General features: G+C 46.3%; 1 protein-coding gene across 1 annotated transcript in view; it reads left to right on the top strand.

Annotated features, from left to right (window-relative positions):
• SPMIP7 (sperm microtubule inner protein 7) overlaps positions 1-20,587 on the top strand; it is a 57,260-nt gene extending 36,673 nt beyond the window's left edge. The window contains exons 7-10 of the mRNA XM_024115084.1: positions 4,490-4,531; positions 5,847-5,954; positions 15,351-15,458; positions 20,464-20,587. Of these exons, the coding sequence (XP_023970852.1) occupies positions 4,490-4,531; positions 5,847-5,954; positions 15,351-15,458; positions 20,464-20,587 (382 nt within the window). The remainder of the gene's footprint in view (positions 1-4,489; positions 4,532-5,846; positions 5,955-15,350; positions 15,459-20,463) is intronic.
• The last annotated feature ends 1,998 nt before the right edge of the window (positions 20,588-22,585 follow it).

Below are 22,585 nucleotides of genomic sequence, written 5' to 3'. Positions count from 1 at the left end.
AAACAGAAAAGACCCCGAATAGCCAAAGCAATCTTGAGAAAGAAAAAAGGAGCTGGAGGAATCAGGCTCCCTGACTTCAGACTATACTACAAAGCTACAGTAATCAAGGCAGTATGGTACTGGCAGTAAAACAAAAATATAGATCAATGGAACAGGATAGAAAGCCCAGAGATAAACCCATGTACACATAATCACCTTATCTTTGATAAAGGAGGCAAGAATATACAATGGAGGAAAGACAGCCTCTTCCATAAGTTGTGCTGGCAATACTGGAAAGCTACATGTAAAAGAATGAAATCAGAACACTCCCTAACACCATACACAAAAATAAACTCAACATGGATTAATGACCTTAATGTAAGGCCAGACACTATAAAACTCTTAGAAGAAAACATAGGCAGTACACTCTATGACATAAATCACAGCAAGATCCTTTTTGACCCACCTCCTAGAGTACGGGAAATTGAAACAAACAAATGGGACCTGATGAAACTTAAAAGCTTTTGCACAGCAAAAGAAACCATAAACAAGATGAAATGACAACCCTCAGAATTGGAGAAAATAATTGCAAATGAAGCAACTGACAAAGGATTAATCTCCAAAATATAGAAGCAGCTCATGCAGCTCAATGACAAAAAACAAACAACCGAATCCAAAAATGGGCAGAAGACCTCAATAGACATTTCTCCAAAGAAGATATACAGATTGCCAACAAACACATGAAAGATGCTCAACATCACTAATCATTAGAGAAATGCAAATCAAAACTACAATGAGGTATCACCTCACACTGGTCAGAATGGCCATTATCAAAAAATCTGCAAACAATAAATGCTGGAGAGGGTGTGGAGTAAAGGGAACCCTCTTTCACTGTTGGTGGGAATGTAAATTGATACAGCCACTCTGGAGAACAGTATGGACCTAGAATCTGTCATACAGAGTGAAGTAAGTCAGAAACAGAAAAACAAATACCATATGCTAACACATATATATGGAATCTTAAAAAAAATGGTTTTAAGGAACCTAGGGGCAGCAGACATAGAGAATGGACTTGAGGACACAGGGAAGGGGAAGGGTAAGCTGGGACTAAGTGAGACAGTAGCATTGACATATATATACTACTAAATGTAAAATAGATAGCTAGTGGGAAGCAGCCGCATGGCACAGGGAGATCAGCTCGGTGCTTTGTGACCACCTAGAGGGGTGGGATAGAGAGGGTGTGAGGGAGACGCAAGAGGTAGGGGATATGGGGATATCCCCTATCAGTATACGTATAACTGATTCATACGTTTTTTGAAGACGGAAGTTTTTTGAAGACTTTTTTTAATAAGAGAAATACTCTAATCATTTGATGTTTATTAATGTCAATAACTCGGCTGATTTATTTATTTATTCAATCAACTCATAGCTGATTCCGCTTTGTTATACAGTGGAAACTAACACAACATTGTAAAGCAATTATACTCCAATAAAGATGTTAAAAAAAAGAAGAATTTTTTATTATTAGAATAAAAAAGGATAGTGAAGTGGAAATATGCAAAATCATACTCCTGTTTAAATGCTGAATCTGGAATTGCAAGTAATGACAGTATTGAGAAAAATATTGAGTCGTGTCAGCAAACCGATTTTATTGAGCCATATTCTAAAAACCGTATGTAAAGTTTTGATAAAGATTATTTAAAAGATGGTTTAACCAAAGGTATAAAACACCCCAATAAAAATAATAGATTCCAATGTATAAACTGAATGGTAATAATTTAAATCAAAGATTAAAACATTCAAAATATAAGTTCCTTATAAACACAGCAAACTGAAATAGTTGATAATCCCATTCAAATATCTTTTAAAAGAATAAAGATGTAAATTGCTGGTGCTGATTCTTAATATTACGTGAGTGCTAATAAAAAACTTTATTAGCGAGAATTCCCTGGCAGTCCAGTGGTTAGGACTCGACCTAACCACTGCCACGGTGGTTAGGTTAGGCCCTTTCACTTCCATGGGCCCAGGTTCAATCTCTGGTTGAGGATCTAAGATTCCACAAGCCACGTGTCACAGCCAAAAAAAAAGAAAAGAAAAAGTTTATTAGCATCTTTCTATTTACATGTCATGTGGTAAAATAGCAAATAGCTCACCCAGTTTCTATGCATCCATTGCATTTATTGTTTTAATGATGAATCATCCACTGAACTAAAAGCTGTAAGTCCTAGTCAGTTCTGCCACATCTCAGAACTCCTGAGGGATCCACTCACCCTGGAGCCTTCCTCTAGTAAATGCTGCTCCCATTAGCAAGAAAAACCTATATGTGAATGCTCATAACAGCTCTAATCATAATCTTCAAAACCTAGAAACAACCAAGATTGCTTTCAGCAGGTGAATGGAAAAACATGTATTGGATAAAGATACTAGAGTAGAGCTATACAATGGAATACTGTTCAGCAATGTAAAAGAACAAACGCAACACACAACAATACGGATGAATCTTAAAAGCATTTTGCTCAATGAAAGCAGCCAGATCCGAAAGATCTCATATTGCATGATTCCATTTATATGACATTCTAGAAAAGGCAAAACCACAAGGGTGGGTGTAGACCAGTGGCTACCAGGATTTGGGGGCGGGAGACAGAGTTGAAGACAAAGAGCCTGTAAACAAACATTAGGGTGATAGAACAGTTCTATATGATTCTGTGGTGCTGGCCATATGACTGTATTTGTCAAACCCATAGAACTGTATGTACACCATGGAGAACAAACTGTACTGAATGCAAAGTAAAAAATAGAGAAAGAGGGAAATATATACCAGGATGGTGGGAAAATCCAGGATGGAATTCAGAAGGTAACAAGTGAATCTGTATTACAAACAAATGACATAACTACATTTAAGTGGATGGGGGAAAACAGGAGTGATCCTAAATTTGGACCTTCATAAACTTGGAAACAGTATTTTGACACAAAACTCTAAGGCTAATGACAAAAAGAACTGCATGTAAATACTATCTATACTCTACTTGGTAAATGTGTTTCTCACCAAGAAACAGGTTGGCAATTCTAAACTAATTACACGTATACTACGTGTAAGAACATGTAGCATGACTTGTGCCTTTTTGTCACATTTTGTTACATGTGACAAAAAGTAAATCTTTGGTAGATGGTGAGAGGCAGGCCTCACACTGTCAGAGAAGGAAACGGTAAATAAGGGAGAAAAGGCTGAGAATGAGCCCTGTGATGCTGATTAGACTTGGGGACATCCCACGAACTCATGTTTACAGGCACACTTCGTTTTGCTGTGCTTCACAGGTTCTGTTTTTTACAAATGGAAGGTTTGTGGCAACCCTGCCTTGAGCAAGTTTATCGGGGCCATTTTTCCAACGGCATTTGCTCACTTTGCATCTCTGTGTCACATTTTGGTAATTCTCACAATATTTCAAACTTTTTCATTATTATTATATTTGTAATGGTGGTCTGTGATCACTGATCTTTAATGTTACTAGTGCAACAAGATTTCGGCTTGCTGAAGACTTAGATTATGGTTAGCATTTTTTAGCAGTAAAGTATTTTTAAATTAAGGTATGGACATTTTTAGACATAATGCCATTGTACACTTAATAGACTACAGTTTAGTATAAACATAATTTTTATATGCATTGGGAAATCAAAAAATTTGTGTTCTCGCTTTACTGTGGTATTCAGTTTTATTGCCGTGATCTGGAACCGAACCCATAATATCTCTGAGGTATCCCTTTATTTATATATATTTATATATATATATATATGCAGAAAGTAAATACAGAAATATATGTAGATATATGGATACACACGGGTTCAAATACACCCAGATGTTCCTAGTTCTGTCCGCTGGGAGGGCCTAGAAGCAGGGACACACAAGCAGCCAGAAGCATGTCTAGCTTCAAAATGTTGGTTTAAAATGCCACTCTCCAATAAAAGACATTGTGAGATCCTTGGAAAAATGGCTGATTCTAGGGTTGGAGCAGGGAAAGTACACAATAAACCCCAAGCTCCTCTAAGCGCCCTGAATACAGTGCAATCTTGTGTAAGTCACTGAACTCCTCTGGGCCACAGTCGCTTCCTCTCCACCATGGAGAGTTACACTAGATGGTCAGTAAGAGCCAGTCAAATGTGGACCTTCTGTGTGTCTAAGAAAATGAGAGGTCAGCTTTGCCAAATATGACATGTCTAACCATTGAGGACAAAAGCAGCAGAGAAAAACCCGGAGAAGAGGCTTTGGAGCTAAATCATAGGAGTCAACAGGGACTTACGTGGCCTTGGCTGTTTGGAGTCAATTTGTTCTGTGCTTGATTTTCATCACTTAAAAACTCCATCTTTAAATCTTTTCTGCTTAAAATTACAAACTTTTGGAAGCCCATTCCTATGGGCTATCTCTGAAGACTTTTTTTAATCAGAGAAATACTCTAATCATTTGATGTTTATTAATGTCAATAACTCAGTTGCCCATGTTTTCTCTTTTTCTAAGTGTGAGTCCAAGTTCCAGAAGCAAATACATTCCTCTCTATACGTAAGTAATGTTTCTTAATGTTTTAAAAGTCAGTAGATTTCCATCTAAATTGTAGTTGCTTTCAGCTCACTCTGTTTGTAATTCACTTTTTCAGACAGCTTAGGCTTTCTAACAGATTTCTAGTGTTCTCCTAGCCTGATACCTGTCAGGAGTTTCATCAAAAATGTGTTAAAGATTTTAGTAAAAGAAAGAAAGGGGGAGCAGTATTTTCAGTTTCCCCAAATTGGTTATTTTATGAAATAAAATACCTTGGATGCTACTAATGTTGGGTGTTGTCAACCAGAAAGTCTTTGACACTTGATGTGGAAGCTGCAATGTGCTCAGCAAAGCTAAGGGCAGGAAATGCGGTCTCTTGCTTTTCCATTTAAATTTGGCTCTCCGTGGGTGGCACCGATGTGCCTCATCCGCCCTTGGGGTCTTCTCTGCTTTATATTGGAGAAAAAACTCGTGCTTTAGTCAGCTTGGGCTGCTGTCACAACATAGCACAGACTGGGTGGCTTGTAAACAACAGACGTTTCTTTCCCACAGCTCTGGAGGCTGGAAGTGAGGGACGGCCAAGCGGTCACAGACTTGTGTCCACGCATGGTTCAGGGGGCGAGGAGCTCGTGGTGTCCCTTTTATAAGAACGCTATTGACCCAAGTACCTCCCACCTCCTGACACCATCACCTTTGGATGTTAGGAATTCAACGTATGAATTTGGGGGGGACATAAACATTCAGATCACAGTACCTTGGAACAAAGGAAATCCAAGAAAACAGAGGAATCTGGGCCTTTCATCTTTGCCCTCCCCCCTCATTACTCCAGTTCCACTTTAGAGTTGACTCATCTTCCTACGAGTGGCCCCAGAAGTGCCCGCGGGACACCCTCTCACTGCTGTGGACTAATTGGACCTTCTCGCAGGCCCCGAAGGCACATCGCCGGTTGTCCACAATCCCAGGCACCTGCCCCGTTTCTGTCCCCACAGGAGGCCCCTCAGCTATGGCGACACCCATCTCTGCCTTGCCCCGGCTGTCTCCAAGCTCCAGGGAGGAGTTGGCTCAGGGCTGCAGAAGCAGCTGCTTCTTTGCTCAAAAACACAAACCAGCTGTTGCTCTCACTCTGGCCCAAACTGAAGATCAACTCTTACTTTAGAGAGAGTTGTCTCCTTACTTTAGAGAGAGAGAAAGTCTCCTTACTTTATTTTTTTTAAGGCAAATTGTTCCATCACCCTGGTTAATTTTTTGCATTTTGCATTTTGATCTATTTTGGCAAGATTTCCTTTGCAGGTCAGGATGTGTTCATCTATTTTTTCTCTGGTTCTTTTCATCCTAACAGGGGTTGCGTGCATTCTACAAATGCTGATGGCGTTGACAGCCCCCGTGGAGACATCACACCTCTCGCCAAGCCTCGCAGCTCTGCACTTCTTTATACGGGCTCAAGTTGGTGAGGTCCACTAATGATAATTCCCCTCACTTTATTATTCAGGAGGAAACATGGTCATGGGCTTTGCAAAGAATGAAGCAATTAAAAAACGGCCCTGGATAAACAACAAGGTCGTATTGTACAGCACAGGGAACTATATTCAGTCTCCCGGGGTAAACCATCATGGGAAAGAATCTGAAAAAGAACGCATATGTGTATAACTGAGTCACTTTGCTGTACAGCAGCGATGAACACAACATTGTAAATCAACTCCACTTCAATAAAATTAAAAAAAAAAAACAACCTGGTGCTACTCACAGCTTAAGAAGAAAGATACCTGTTTCCTGAAAGGGCTGTAGTTTCTCACAAAGGAGATTATAGTTTTGAGCCCTGACTAACCTGAGCGCCTACATATATATGCAATATATCTTTACATGCTATGCTTTATGAATATATTATATATATAATATATACAAAAAGTATGTATATATTCACTTTCACCGGTGGAAATACTGAGCCTCCGAAATTACTTCCCTAGGATTCACAGGATACACTACAGGAAGCTGACGTTCTGTGTCTTTTTTTTTTTTTTTTTTTTTTTAATTTTTACTGGAGTATAATTGATTTGCAATGTTGTTAGTTTCCGGGGTACAGCAAAGTGAATCAGTTATACATACACATATATCCACTCTTTTTTAGATTCTTTTCCCATATAGGTCATTACAGAGTATTGAGTAGAGTTCCCTGTGCTATACAGCAGGTTCTTATCAGTTACCTATTTTATACATAGTAGTGTGTATATGTCAATCCCAATCTCCCAATTTATCCCTCCCCCCCTTACCCCCTGGTAACCATAAGTTTGTTTTCTACATCTGTGACCCTATTTCTGTTTTGTACGTAAGTTCATTTCTACCCTTTTTTTAGATTCCACACGTAAGTGATATCGTATGATGTGTCTTTCTCTGTCGGACTGGCTTCACTTAGTATGATCACCTCTAGGTCCATCCGTGTTGCTGCAAAGTTGCGTTATTTCATTCCCTTTTATGGCTGAGGAATATTCTGTGGTATGTACGTACCACATCGTCTTCATTACGCCACTGAGCGGCCACACATCATGGCTGTTACCCCATCAGTTTCTGTGGCGACTGAAGACCTTGCAGGAGGTGTCCTGCAAGTCTATAGTGTGAGTCACGACAGTATTTTAAATGTTAGCTGCTTTCTATTTTTTTAAAACATCAGTTGTGCCCATGAGACGAAATAGCTAAATTTCACATTGGCTGTCCTTCAGACCTATTCTACACCCTATAATAATCTTGAATTTTCCTGTGTTATATATTCTGGGTCTCTAATTCTTTTGACTCCTTGGCCAAACTAAAATATGTTTCAAAACTAACTTTGGTTTTCAAATATATGTCTGTAACTTATTGCATTGAAGAATTAAATGAGTTGATCTATTTCAACCAAAAACAAAAAAGAAAGAAGAAAGAGGAGAGAATACATAAAATATTCCATGGACTGTGACAAAGACTCAGCCCTCACGTAGCTTGCAAACCTGCAGGGCCGGTGAGCTCTGCACACCAGCAATGATAATATAGAGCAGCATGGAGTGAGTCTCGCGAGCAGTGAGCTTAGTGCTCTTGATCTCAGCTGTACAGAGGGGTCACTTTCACCCACAAGACCTGAAGGCTGTGATGTTTTAGCTGAGTCCTGAGGAAGGGTTCGTTGGTTATGATTCTTCCATGATCTCTCCAAGGAAATTACTGCTATTGAACGTGGCAGTTCTAAAAAAATTTCAAGAAAGAATATGAGGATAAACCCAACTGAAAATATCCTACTGGCATAAAAGTTTATTTCTCCTTTGAAATGCACATCTGAATTTTGGAACGTTTTATGAATCATTCTTGCTAAAGAATAAAATGTATTCTTCTGGGTCATTCTTCAAGGATAGTAAAGAGCAGTCTGGAAGCATTTTAAAAATTTGATGTAGAACATACCATTTAACTTGAGTAAATTTGGGAGCATGCCATTCAACCTTATCTTCCTGTTAATTAGTGCTTTTAAGGAAAGGAAATTGAATGGATTATGTAAAAGAATAGGACATTAACTGTACTTCCCAAAATTGGCCACTAGAGGGCCTCCAAGGTTGCAAAGTTTCTTCTTTGGATGAGGTTTCATTTTTTTAACAGAATCTTAACCTTTTAACACAAAGAAAGGTTTTCCATTTTTTATTATGAGATATTGATACAAAATGTACAGTGTCATATGTAACATATAAAGTAAAATAACAAGGAAATGCCTGTGCACCCCGGGCCTAGCTAAGGACATAGTATTGTATCTTTTAAGCCACCTGTATATTCCTTTCAACCTCATCTCCTTGGTCTCCTTTCCCAACCCAGAAGTCACCACATCAGACTCCGTGCTTATCCTTTGCTTGCTTTGCTTGATGGTTTGGCTACATATACTTGAATCTCTAAACAAAATTGTATGTCCTTTCCACAGTACCACACTGAGCAAAGTATAGAAGAATGCATACAACATGACGTCGTTTGCATAAGGTCCAAAACCCAGAAACCCATAAACTTACTTTGTGCCCAGTAGAGTAGAGTACCATCCTATTCAAAAGCAAATATGACTCTTCCTTTGTTCCCTCATCTTAAACTTTCTTAAAGGGAAATATGTTTATGAGATCATCTTTAAGGTTCTCATAACCCATGACAATTAGGACAGGAGCTGTACCTGCCCCTACTCCTTCAGTGGAGGCCACATTTCAGACAGAGTCAAGGCTACTGCCTCTTGGGTTCAGGTGGTTGGAATCACCAATTTCCCCAAAGGGTAAACGTTTTCAAATTTTCCTCATTCGTTGATTTTGTATTCTGGCCGCCATGTCATTTGACATGCCCAATGTATTGGTGGTGATTATACTAATAGTTTTAGAAATAACTTTTAAAACGGTAGAACTGAATCTGATCCTTATAGAAAAAAGTACAGGAAAAATTAATAACAATAAAAAATAACTAAACTTTTACATAGGTATTATTAATATTTTGACATATCTGCATCCGTCATCCTGAATCTTGTTTGTGTATGTTTCTATAGCTATGATCGTAGTACATATATAATTTTTACTACCTGAACATTGCAACATCACCATGGGTACATGTTATTATGGACTCATCATGATTTTTTATTTGTGTAGATGTACTGTCATTGACTAGTTCACTTAGGTTACATATGTAAATTCTTTCCATTTTTTGCTATGATAAATAATGCTGTCAAACACTCTTTAAGTGATTCTTCTTCTAATTTGGAGTTATTTACTTAAGGGAGACTCCTTGAAATGGATTATGAGGTCAAAATACATAAACATTCTTAAGCAGGTTGCAAAATCCTTTCCTGGAAGTATTATAAAAATTTACAGTGGAACCAGAGTTTATGTCCAACGTGTATACACACACACCTTCAATGCTAGCCTTAAAGCTCACCAAATAGCATATTCTTTTCCTTCCAAATGTGTTTATTATAAAAACAATGCAAATATGTTTGTCCGTAGTAGACTACCTCTTTCATTTTCAGGGCCAGTATTGAAAAGTGATACATGTTTTAGACTTTACCGCCAAACGTGCATGAATTTCTGCCTGTAGGTAGCTGCACGTTGCTGTGTGCGCGGGCGAGTGTGGGGCGGTGTTGGGTTCACAGGTGCAATGGACATTTTCCCAGGCTCTACGCAGGGCTACGAAAATCTTTTTTCATGGCTGCGTGATAGTCCACTACAAGCTATATCATAGTTTATATAGGCCAAGTAGTTACTAAAATCTTTCCTATTGTTAAAAAAATACAGCAATAAACATCCTCCACATATATCTTTGCACAGTTTTTTGCATCCATTTCTGTAGAACAAATCCTTAAAAGCAGAATTGTTGCATGAGTTTTCTCATTAAATTAATAAAATATTTTCTGATTTGGTAGTGATGCCCAGTTATTAGAAGATATTTAGTTAAGGAACTCAAGACATTAATTCAGTTTCCACTGAGGTTCCTAACTTCTAACTTGGGCCTAGTTTAGGAACTAGAATCCACAATATCCATTGGCTTCAACAGTTCTTGAAGCTCAGGCACTGAGTAGGAATTACAAAAAAAAAAAAAAAAGGTAAAAAGTCAATCCTCACTTATAATCTGTGTCAAGCAAACAAGGTAAGACTAACGTAGAGATTCCCGCCCCCCCATTTTTTCCAAATCTGTTTTTTCATCCTACTCTTAAATACTAGAGCCATATTCTTTGCAAGAGCTTATTATAAAATGAGATGGAAGAGAAGTTTGTTTTCAGTTAGTAATTATTTTGTGGCCCACGTTGTTTCAAAATGCCTGGCATTCAGGAGTCATCAGTGCAAAGTGCCTGACTGTAGAGTGATGTGTAACAGCAGATCCGAAAGCATGGAACCTTGCCCTTTCCTAAGAGAACGGAAAGTGTTTTTCTTTTGCCATGGGCCACGTGGGCTCTCACGTATGTGCATCTCAGCTGGTCCAGCCCCTCCCTTTACCAACGAGGACGCTGGGGCTTGAGCAGGAAAGAGGCACGTCCAGGTGACAGAGCAGGGGCTGCGCCCTCCGACCCCATAGCCGGTGCTTTCCAGACACTGTTTGCCGTTTGGTTTCCCAAACCAGCCTGGCGCCTCCACCGTGCTGTCTTCCACTAAATCATAATCTTTTATTTCAGGACTTCACCCAGTTTCGTATTCACTGTGCCTTTACCTCTGTCCTCTCTCTGATGAAGCATTTGCAAATAATGAGTAATTGTCCAAAGTGACCTCCAGGCGCCCCTGGGCCAAGGCCTGAGATGGAAGAAGGGGCCCGCCCTGCCCGTCCCCGGGGGCGCTGCACCTTTAACAAAATCTGACCACAAGGCAGGTTCAAGAAGGGCTATGAATAGCAGTTCCTTACACTAGCCCACACTTCTGCCTTTTCTGAGAACTTTCACATCGACTCTCTCATTTGTTTTTCAAAGCAGTGTGATGAAGCCAGAGGTGGGGGAATAGGTTCTCTCCCCACTTTACAGATGAGGAGGTTGAGGCAGAGTAAATTATGTAAGAGCCCCCGGTACTCATTCCGTGAGCGGTCAGGAGAACAGCCCCTCAGTCCCCAGGGCAGCCTCTGGCCAGTGAGAGCTTCCTGGACCTCAGACCTGCTCTGATGGGGCTGTCGGCTCCTTTCTGTGTCCCCTCCCAGGTGCAAGAGGTGAAGGTTCCCTGAGAACAGAGGGAGAAAAACACATCCTCTAGAGCATGATGATGGGAGGAGTGAAACTCATTCCTGAGCAGATCCTGTTACCACATTCAGGGAGGCACAGCCCAGTGGCCAGGATGACTCTGGTCTTAGTTAGATTTCTCTCAGAACGATCAGCAAAACCAGTCACAGCTCCCAGGCCCTCCTTCCCCTCAGCCTTCCCAGGCCTGCCTCCTTCTCCGTCCACACGTGCACTAGGCCAGCACTTGGCCCGGCTAACCGGGCCCCCGCCCCCTGCAAGGGAGCTGCTAATCCCCCCACCCCTGACTTGGGCAGAGGTGGCTCAGGAAGCTCGCACCCTGTGTCCGGGGGCACAGGGCTGGCGGGGGCGGCCCTGGAGGCTGATGCCAGCCCTCGGGCACCCTGAGCCCACGCCTCCCTCCGTGTCCCTCGCGCAGCCTCCGGCGCATCGGTGATCTTTGCCCCACTTGGGTTCTGGAAACCTCTAGTTGTGCGTTTAACAGCTTCACTCCTTAATGTGAGCGCTGCCAGGAGCCAGGCCCGTTTGAGCTCCGCTAGGTCTGCACCTGACACAGACTAGCTCTCGATAAACGAGGGTCCGAGTGACTTGAACTTTTGCACTACACCCGCACCCTGAACAACGCCGACCACCCTGACCCAGCGCAGCTCTCCCGGCTTGGCCGGCAGCCTGGGTGTCGGGGCCTCGCGGGTCGGGTCAGTCCCGCCACCTGCCAGCTCGGCTGTCTCGGGGCGCGTGACTTAGACTCTTTCTGAGGCCCCAGGGCCTGCATCTGTGACGTGGGCATGATGCCAGGAGCAGCGACCCAGAGCGCTGGGAGATTAAATCAGTCAACTCATGTTAAGTGTCGTAAAGGGCGCACACTCAGGGGGGTTTCGTCAGGCCTGTGGTACAGAGAAAGAACGTGTGCACGCTGGAATTCTAATCCACGTATGCGTGACCTGTAGTCTACATATAACAGGGTTTTCTCCATGTTTTCTTTATTTTCTATTTAGCTTTTCATTACACACCATCTGGGCTCCCTCCTTCTAACTGATTTACTGAAGTTCCTTATCTTTCTCAAGTTATTTAATTTCTACTTGACTATGCTTTGCTGAGCAAAACCAATTAGCTGTAAACTTAGGCAACAATTTATTCAAATTTACCCATTAGTGAACCAACTCTAGGCTTATTGTGGGAATTGGGTACCAAGGAAGGTGTTCAAAAGACTATAGCAGCTATGGAGCAAAGGCAAACATGAAGACTTCGCTTATTTTTTTTTTCCTTTTTTCTTTTTCGCTTATTTTTAAGCGGTTTCCTCTTTCTCTTGCTTTCCTTAAGTGGGGGAGTGGGTTTGAACGTACAACTGCTCTGGAAATTCTCTTAGAGCCTGTACATTTCAGTGTCTTTAATACCTTTGTTTCTTCCATCTGAAAAACCGTGTCACCCATCAGCCGCAGGTCTGCAGAGCGTCCCCCAGAGACTATTCTCCTCTTGATATAAGGTCAACATGTTGCACGTAAGATGGAAAAAAGCCCCCCTGTGATGTCCCTGCCAAAGGGTTAAATGGAGTAGATTTTAGAAGCAGCGTGGGTGAGGACTTTCGTTTTCAAATATGTGGCAGTTTATTATGCAACTGAGTTCATTTCTCAGGCCTAAGCAGCTTATCTTTAATTTAGTCCACTGGTGCATGGGTGTTATTCTTAGATATGATGTAATATAATATCATTATTATAACGTAACGTATAATACTGTTTAACATCAATAAACCTGTATGCCACAAGGCACGTATAGTGGGGTGACGTTTTATACCAAGCCCTTCTTGTGATTGACACATCACTTGCTTCCACGTTTGACTTCTTAACTGCTCTGATGGAAGGTTATGACTTCAGAGGCATTTTCATTCTGCAGGTGTTTTAGGGGCAGTGGAAAAAACCTCTCACGCAGAGGAAGGGGATTTCCTTTGTAACATGCATGGAAGCTTTAATGAATGTTTGGGGAGAGACGCGACACATGAATGATTTTGCCCCATTTTTTTGTTACCTCTCTGACCTACAGCTGCAATTCTTTAAGAAAATTCCAAGAAACCCTGAGGGGCCCTGGCTAGAATTGGACAGCATTGGTTTACTCGCCCAGGTCCCTGCAACAAGCCTGAAACAGAGACTTCCAAACCCGGCTTCCCACGGGAGTTATCTGGAGAGCGCTTAAAAACCCCAATTCCCAGGTTACACCGCTTGCCAATTAAATCAGAATGTCTGGGGGTAGGAGTAAGGCATCAGTACCTTTTAAAAATCCCCATGAGTTGTCAGGGCGCAGCGGCGTTTGGAAACCACTGTCTGTCTTCACCTCTCTCAAGCTGCCTGTCCTGGACGAACTACATTCTTCGCCTGCCAGGCCCCTAATCTGTACAGTTCTTATTTCTTTAAAAATCTTATATGCTCAATCAATTGAGCACCTACTAAGTGCTAAAGACTTGCCAGTTGCTTTCACCTTCACTGAATCCCTTTGACCCCCAGGGCCCTGGGAGGCCACGTGCGCTCTCGGGCTGCAGCTGGCCAAGACAAGGACAATCTCGCAGCTGGCGAAGAGGTCCAGGCAGGCCTGGCTCCCTGATTTTCCTGGCCTCACAAGATCCCTTAACTTGCACTGCTTACTCTGCTGTTGCCCTTGATGTGCTTGCCCTTCACTTTGTCTGCATCGGGGTCCCCTGTTTTATTGCCTGCAAGCCAGCTAGTCGTAGACTGATGCGCTTGGACTTTATTGGTGCAATTCCTACCTGATACGTCATTTCCCGTAACGTGCTGATGCCAGGGGCACATCATCCGTGCCCAGAAGGACACCAGAGGGCCTGCCTGCCCACAGACACAGGTAGAATCTGGCCTCCCTCCTGCCCATGGCCTTGAGCTTGGTACTGTCACCCCTCTCGTAGCTGAGGCCCAGATTTGAGCCCCGGCCCCTGAGCCCACCCCGTTCACGGCCCCGCCCTCCACCGTCTGCCCGTCCCTGAGTCTGTACGGAGCTCCCTCCCTGAAGCTCCGTATTTTGAAAATTCCTCCCGCGGTCAGTGGTGCTTGGAGGTTTCCTTGGCTTGTTGGATGTGTGGAAAGCACGGGACGAGACCAGGAGGCCCTCAGAGGAGCCGCCCTTCTGCCTTCCATGGGGGCTCGGTCCTCGCTGCTCTTTGCCTTGCGTCTGGGCCTCCATCGAGGATAAGGACCCTCTCCGGAGGGACGTCACGCTCCCGAGGAGGGGCCGTGGAGTGGCCGGGGCAAGCTGAGCCCTGGCCCTCTCCTTGCCGTGGCACCAAGAGGACGCTGAGAGCTGAACTTCACAAAGATGGGTGTTATCTGAGGGAGCCTTGTGATTTGCAGAGAGTGTGTTCTTGCTCTTTGAAAATAGTGTCAACCTCACATTTTTCCTCGCACCTTAGGGCGAGGCTGCATGTCTTAAGCAGCACTCGGACTGGGCCCACCTCTTCCTCAGGAAATAATCCATGGAAAGGGTTTCATATGCTGTAAAAATGGCAAAAACAGTACTTATTATTCACACTTCTCTGAATTACCCATTAAAATATTTCTTTTGGATGTTTGCTTGCCTTTATAGAGAGGGATTTTATACCCACGCTGAAAAACCCTGCCAGACCTTCTTGTGTTTTTCTTTTACTCCCTCTCTCTCTGGAGGGGAAAAGGACCAGGGAAGCAGAGGAGTAAGTGGAATTGAGTTAAATTTGTGCAGTTTCAGGAAATTATATGAAATCAGTACTTTAACGGTGGCAAGAAATAAATATTATTTAAAAATCGCAGTTGTGACTGATATTGGAGCTGGTGTCACAGAGCTCCGTGTGGGACCCAGGTCCACTCTTTGATAAGGAAAACCTGTCCGCCTTCATTAGAAAACAGAGCTCAACTGTGAACCGTGTGTGTAAAACACATGCAAATTGAAACAGTAGAAAAACATGGACCTGAAGTAAGTTTCTTTAGTCCTAGAGCAGGGCTGTCATCTGCACATCTCTGCCCCCTGCCTGCACGCTTTCTTATCTGGCAGCCAGATTTCCAGACCTGACGTGGGACCAAACCTTTAGACTGCATCCTCCTTTAGGTTTTCATAGCTGGGTGCTCGTGACCGTGACTATTTCACAGATTGTTATTTTCCTTTCCTTTCTTGCCCTCTTTCCTTTAGCTCTGCAAATATTCCAGGATACACTGGCAAGGTTCATTTCACAGCCACCCATCCAGCAAATTCTGATCATCCATCAACGACCCCCTTGCCAGATTCAGAAGTGCACCAGTAAGTAGGAGTCTTATTACTCAGTGGGGAGGTGTCCTAATGATGATGATCCCATTAAAGAGCAATTCAGTACCAAGAGTACATTTACGTTGTTTAAAAAATAGGGTGTCGAGTCCAAAAAGACAGAGGAGTTCATTCCCCACTGTTGTGGCTCAAAGGAGCCTATTAAGATATTTAATGCATCTTAGGTGGACAGCGTCTTTGCCTCTTGGGCTCAGCTCTGCATACACATCACCCTTCTGCATTATCCTCAGAACATGCATGGAACACGCTGCACGAGACCCGTATTCACTTCTTGTGAAGAGCCACCTTGCTTTTCACGAAAGACAACATTCGGTTGAAAGCCATATATATATATATATATATATATATATATATATTTTTGTGTGTGTGTGTGTGTGTGTGTGTGTGTGTGTGTGTGTGTGGTACGCGGGCCTCTCACTGCTGCGGCCTCTCCCGTCGCGGAGCACAGGCTCCACGCGCAGGCTCAGCGGCCACGGCTCACGGGCCCAGCCGCTCCGCGGCACGTGGGATCCTCCCGGACCGGGGCACGAACCCGCGTCCCCTGCATCGACAGGCGGACTCTCAACCACTGCGCCACCAGGGGAGCCCGCCATATATATTTTTAAACACTGTTTTGCAAATTGAAAACAGGAGACATCTGATGGGGGTTTAGCGCAGACCCTGTGTTTTGAAGCTGCCAGTGAGAAGCAGTGCATTATTGCTCATTACCCCTCAAATTTGAAAGCATCTTGTGGACGTCCTGGCCTTGCAAATAAGATGACATAGCTCCGAAGATGCAAATGCAGGGTCCGGAGGCCGGCCCCGTGCCAGTGACTAAGCTCTCGTGGTGGGTCGGTGGGTGTGCGTCTGGGAGGGGGACCGACACAGCCCCCCGCCTCCATTGGTGCCTTTTCTCCTTTTTGGTGGAGAATACACTCATTCCTGAAACATTCTTTGAGCACCCACCCTGGGCCAGGCACTGCTGAAGGCTCTGTGCTCACCGGGTTGAGCAGGAAAGCTCCAGGCTCTCAGGAACCTACGTTCTGGCATGAAAGACAGAAGCAAAGAGGCATACGGGTATCTGAAGAAATGAATTAAAACGATTTTGGAGAGAGACACGTGCTGTGCAGAAGAAAAGGCAGGGTGACGTCGGAGAGAGAGCCTGGGCAGGGACCCAGGAAGCTGGGCGGTCAGGGGGGCTGGTGGGTGCTGACCTTCAGGCAGAGTCCGAGCTCCTGCCTTGATGGGCTTCCGGACCGTCCCGAGAGGCAGGATATGGCGGGGCCTCGCGGACCTCGGCCCGCGGTTCATACATCAGTTCACCAGCCATACGCTCGTGTGCGTGTGGTTCATTCATATGTTCTTTCTTTGTGTCAACAAATGTTTACGGTGCCAGGAATTCACAAGAGTTAGACCCAGTTTGCAAGGAGCTCCCAGTCTAGCGGTGAGCGAGGGATCAACAGTTACCCTGGAGGATGCCCAGTGTCGTCATGGGGACAGTCACTTAACAGCTGAGGGCTTCTGGGACGCTGCCCTGTAAGGACCGACTGGTCTCATCAACCCTGTGACCCTGCGAGGAAGGTCTCTTGTTTTCCCATTTGACAGGTAAGGAAACTGAGGCTCCAGGCCAGCAGGGCATCAGTGTGGGTGCAGCGAAGCCTTCACGGAGGGAGGGCGTGGTCCACGCCGTGATTCTCGCGGCAGTGGGCTTCGCCTCACAGATGCTCGAGGGCAGGCCTCTGCCCGCGCCAGGCAGCCCTCGTCGCGCAGCCGTGGGGTCTTAGCGAGGCAGCTCTCAGGCCACCGCCCGCCGCCGCGTGAACTGTGTGCAGAGAGCCGCGTGGTAAGGGCAGTGACCGCAGCAGGACGACGGGGCGCGTCGTCAGCTGAGCTTAGCTCGGACAGTTTGACAACTGGCCGGCATCTCTGGGCCACCCAGTGGGAAACATTTCAAAGAAGGTCATTGGCTTTCTAGGCTGGTGTTTTGCATTCAGTCCGTTTTCTCTGAAGACACATTATCAAACGTCACACAAATTCCAAAGGCAGGGCTGGTAGAAATTTAGACGCGGTGTTTTACTTCCTCTGAAGGACCTAAAGAAACAACGTCAAAATTAAATGCATCCCTATATCTGTCGTTTAGACTTATTGCCCAGAAAAGTTAGGGTAACGCCCTGCAGCTGGGCAATCCCCGATCGAGGAGAGACCGAACTCGAGGATACTTTTTCTGGCAAGTGCAGCCAGTCCTCACCCCAAATCTCTCAGACCTCGTCCCCGACAGCCTCGTGGTCTGGCGTGTTTCTGCAGCCACGTGAGCTAGCTGTCCAAAGTCCCTAATATATTTCAGAGGAATCTTTATTCCTACGTGGGAAACTAGCCTCCACCGTTACTACTCCTGTTCCTACTGTGATCTCTGTTGCTACTTAGAAAAGAGCCTGGGTCTTTAGGCCATCTGTGGTAACGGCCACAGCGGCAGATTCAGGCTGGTTGCTGACCCCTGGCGGCCCCGCACTCACCCCACACAGACTGCACACACAGCTGTCACTTGCCGTCCCAGAGTGGGGACCAAGGACCCGCGGAGCTGTCTTCTCTGGGGTTCTCAGATTGCACAGCGGCTCTGGAAACACAGACAGTGGCAGCAATACACGTGTCACCCACTATGTGACACGAAATGACAGCCTTGTGTTGGGCTGGGAGCCCAGGCGACCCCTGCGCGCCCCCGAACCAGGGCTCCTGACGCGGCAGCGGGGCTCTGCGGTGAGAAAGCACGGGGGGCGCGTAGGTTTTTAAAAGCACTCTGCTGACATAGGCCAGCGGCCTGCAGCAGGGCGGCCAGTGGTCTGCACCTGTCCTGGCCCCTGTGATCAGAAAAAGTCAGGACTTTGAGGCTCTCCATGGTGAAGCAGTGCCTCTGATTTTTTGTGACACTACACTTAATGCGTTCTTGTTGTCGTTGTTTTGTTTTTCTCTCCGCTGACCGTGAGAGTCTCTCTGTCCGATGAGTATCCTGGGAACTTAGCGAGCCGAGCGCCTCCTGATGCTCTTGGTTTCTCCTGCTGTTCCTGAGAAGCCGCCTGCCCAGCGCCTGCCCCGGGCGCCCCGGGGGGATGCTCTCCCCCTCGCCGCCCTCCTTCCGTGGAAGCTGGCTCCAGCCCGCGGTGGCAGCAGCCCTTCTCCTGCCCCCGCAGAGGGCCCCCCTGCTGCTCTCCAGGCCCCCCGCCTACCTGCTCGGGTGGACCCCCCCCCGGTGTCCTCCCCCCACTTCAGAATCGCTACTCCCACCATACTTCTGCTTCCTTTCCTCCCAGAAAGACAAGCTCCCACTTGCCTCAGAGGTTCTTCCTTCCCTGTGAGCTCCGGCTCCCCTTCAGCCCTGTTCCCTCCCTGCTGGCTGGCCAGGCCCAGGGCCTCCCTACCGGAGAATCAGACCTTCCCCTGGAGCAGCCACCCTGCCCTCCCTCGCTGCTCCACGCCCTCCCAGCCCTCTCCCCGCCCCGGGCTCTGGGCTCTCCTCTCGCAGTCACGTGAAAGCTCCCATAGGACAACCGGGGGGAGGGACTGAGGGCCCCCCTTCGCGCCCAGGGCGAGAACGGCGCACTTGCGGTGGAGTTCGTGGCCGATGGGCCGCGGTGGTGGTTTGGGGTTGAGTAGCTCAGGCCTGAATGTCAAAGCCCAGGGGGGGAGGGCCGTGCGGTCCCCATGACACGTGCTGCGGGTGGTGTGCGGGACACCAGCAGTGCCCTAGGACGGGTATTGCTGAGAGGAGATGCAAAGGAGCAGGAAGGGGTGATGGGACAGGGGTTCCGGGTGGGGAGACGGGGGTGCAGGAGACGGGTCAGAGGGGGTGCTGAGAGGCTCCAGGTCTGAAGGTAAGGGCGTCCCCTCGTGTGTCCAGCACAGCTCAGTGCTTCCTGTGCTTCCCTCACACCGGAATTCAACCTTCGCAGAAGCAGGGGTTCTCATTCCAACAGCCTCTTTTCGCAACATAAGAAAAAAATATTGTTACTTCATGATAATCACAGCGCAAAAACAGGGTGCTGGAGATTCACTTGCTGTGTCCTCTATAACTTCTGCCGCATACGAGCATCCCGGTGTGTGTGTGTGATTCAAGTGGCAGCAAATTCACGGAAGAATTGCTACAGGCTGTGTGCAGTTGTGCAAGAGAGATGGCTTGACCCAGGTCCATGCTGGGGTGGACACCTCTGGACGCAGAAGGCGTTTGGAAAGCGTCATTTACATTCATAGTAGTCTACGTTTTCACGGTTATTTCCTTTCTTTTAATTCTCACCAGAGACTTGGTAGGGCATCATTTCCATTGGAGAGATGAGCAGACTACGGTGTGGGTTGAGAGCATCGTGAGGGAGCCACCAGGTTACCCCACCTGCAGGGTGAAGCCAGCTCTCAGCCCTGCACGTGGGCCCTCCCACCTCTGCCCTTGTCTCCCTCTCCCCCTCCGAGCCCTGCCCGCGTGCTCCATGCCCTCCCACCTTCCTGTCTCCCTGAACTCTGACCTTTGCACCAGCTGGCCTTTACCGTGACCCTCCTGACTCCTCCCTGACGTAGACGCTGGGCGGATGTCCTTCCCCAACCCAGAAAGGTGGCTCTACCTCCGGGTGCCCTCACGCCCTGAGCCCACCCCCACGGAGGCTCTGTGTGGTAGCCCTGGGTTATTCAGGTGCCTCTCTGCAGCCTCACCTCCTTTTGTCTGTATTTTCTGTATTCTTAGCACCTACTGTAACTCTAGGCACAAAGTAGATTTTTAATCAATGAAACTGATGGCAATATAATGCACAGAATGCAATCAATGAACTGAATGCAAATAAATGAAATCAAGGAGACAATACACACAAGGACTAACCATTTTCTTTCTGTTCTGTGCTTCTCCTCTCTCTCTCCCCGCCCCCACCCCCCACCCTGACGTGTGTGTCATTAGTTGGAGGATAGATGAGGTTATACGCTTTTATTTTATTTTATGTGTCTTTTCCCCCCCTCCATTCTGTTACAGCATCGTACGGAGAGAAATGGCAGTCGACCTCTTCCGTCACCAGGGGCCACTGTCTAGAATGGTCACAACTGTGAAACCCTACAACCCCTTCAATAAGAAGGAAAAGGAAACTGTAGGCTACTGAAAGGGACCTGCCCTGAGTGACACCTGAGCCCTGGGGAGGCGCCATGCACAGTCCAATGGGGAAATAAAAGAAATCACATAAAGCACGTTCCCAGTGTGTCTGTACAAGTTGGACAAGGTTTGGTGGTGTGCCACCGTTCCAGGACGGCAGCCAAGGTCTCCCGGGAGCCCCCAGCAGCAGAGGTGTTATTTTAGAACATTCCTCTTTAGAGTTGGAATGCCAGGCTACCTAGAGGTCTGGGGTTCTTGTGCGGATTATAATTGTGGAGCCTAGATCACAGATTCTATGATCACAGATTATCCAGTCCAAGGCCCGTATGCTGTCGATGAGAAAACTGAATATGAAGAGAGAAAGGGGCACTCTTTTCACACAGAGTGTGTCGCATGGGGACAGCGCCTGTGGTACAGAAGACAAAAGCCGGCCTTAGCCTGGCTCCAGTGTTTCTCTTTCTGAGAGACAAGAGTACCCCAGGCTCCGTGAGGGTCTGAGGCAGGAGTGACCACACAAAACCACATCAGGGTCAGCGTGTGGCCTGGCTGGGCCGTGACCGAGTGGAGCTCCAGCTCCAGAATCTCTCAGGCGTGGATGCGGGCTGTGTGCGATCCCTCCGTCCTCCCACACGAGGTTATATTTGTATCCACACGTCTGTAGATCCCGTTAGCTCGCATAAACCTTAGCACATTTGATCCACAGCCCCACAGCAGGCATTTTTCAAACCTCTTGCTATTTTATGAATAAGCAGACTGAGACTAGGAGAAGGGAAATACTGATCGAAGGTCACACACTCGTAATTAGCAGAATTAGAACTAGAACCCAGGCTTTCCGGATTTAGAACCTTGGCCACTCCATTTCTCGGCACAACCAATAACCTTCCCTGAGTTATTAAAAAGCAAACAAACAGAGGCAGAATGACTTCTCCTTCTCCCAAGAGATTCAGAATGAGATAGGGATCCCACAGAACTCCAAACAGATGTGTAAATCATCTGGGGGTAGTTTGGCCCTGCTTTTCCCATCGGAAGGGCAAAATCAGCTGTTTTGGCTTGGGAATCATGTGCTGCCTGAGCTGACACCTCTACAGACCTAGACGCTGACTGCAGACCCTCCCTGCGCACTGCCTTTCTGCCAGGATGCACAGGAAGGCAGGCGTCCACCCTCCATCCATCCTGCGGAGCTGACTTGCCTTCACAGAAAAGGAATGGCTTCACCTGAACCCGATCGTGCAGTGTAATTATTTTCAGAAAGAGCAATTCTATCAAAAAATCGGACTAAAACAAAAATCTTCATCTCTGCAAGATTCTCACCCAAACACAGATGGGAAGGATGAGCCCTGTCCAGGGGGTAGATGAATTCAGGGACCTGAGATCACATTTTGCGGTAAACATCCCCGGCAGGTCACTTTGTCAGGAGGAGTTGTTGCTCCCAATCCGAGGCACCTGTTTGTCATTCTGGGCCTTTCTATGGCAGGGCACCAGCAGCACCCGATCCTAACACCCTGCAGCCTGTGATAACTGCTTCCATCCTCCACGGGGCAGGTCCCTGAGCACCTCCAAAGCTGCTTCTAGAAGGATGCTGGCCTTGTCCGCAGCATCCCTGGACCACATCCAGAAGAGAGATGGCAGCTCTTCATTTTCACAACAACTGGCTCAGACGTTTCACCCGTGAAGCTCAAATGCAAACCCTGCTCACCACAGATCCAGAGTCCAAGGCCAACATAGCAACACCAGTGTCCCTGGCCCTTACCTCCAAGTGCAAGTTGTATGACTTGCGTTTCCATGGTCAGCAGTTCAACTGAAAACCATAAAAATCAAGGAAGATAGCTTCAGGGATTTGCATCTGCTCTTCAGGTTCTGAATTCTGGTCTTGGATTACTCTGATGCTTGCCCTCCGCTCCTGTCCCCAAGTCCAGGCTTCCCTTCGGTGTTACCGCCTCAGCTTTCATTTATCACCAGGGATGACACAGACACAGAGAACTTCTGAAGCTTTTATAAAACATAGGCG

This window comes from Physeter macrocephalus, chromosome 5 (assembly GCF_002837175.3).
Source record: "Physeter macrocephalus isolate SW-GA chromosome 5, ASM283717v5, whole genome shotgun sequence".
NCBI classification, from domain to species: Eukaryota; Metazoa; Chordata; class Mammalia; order Artiodactyla; family Physeteridae; genus Physeter; species Physeter macrocephalus.
This window is presented reverse-complemented; position numbering and strand designations above follow the sequence as displayed.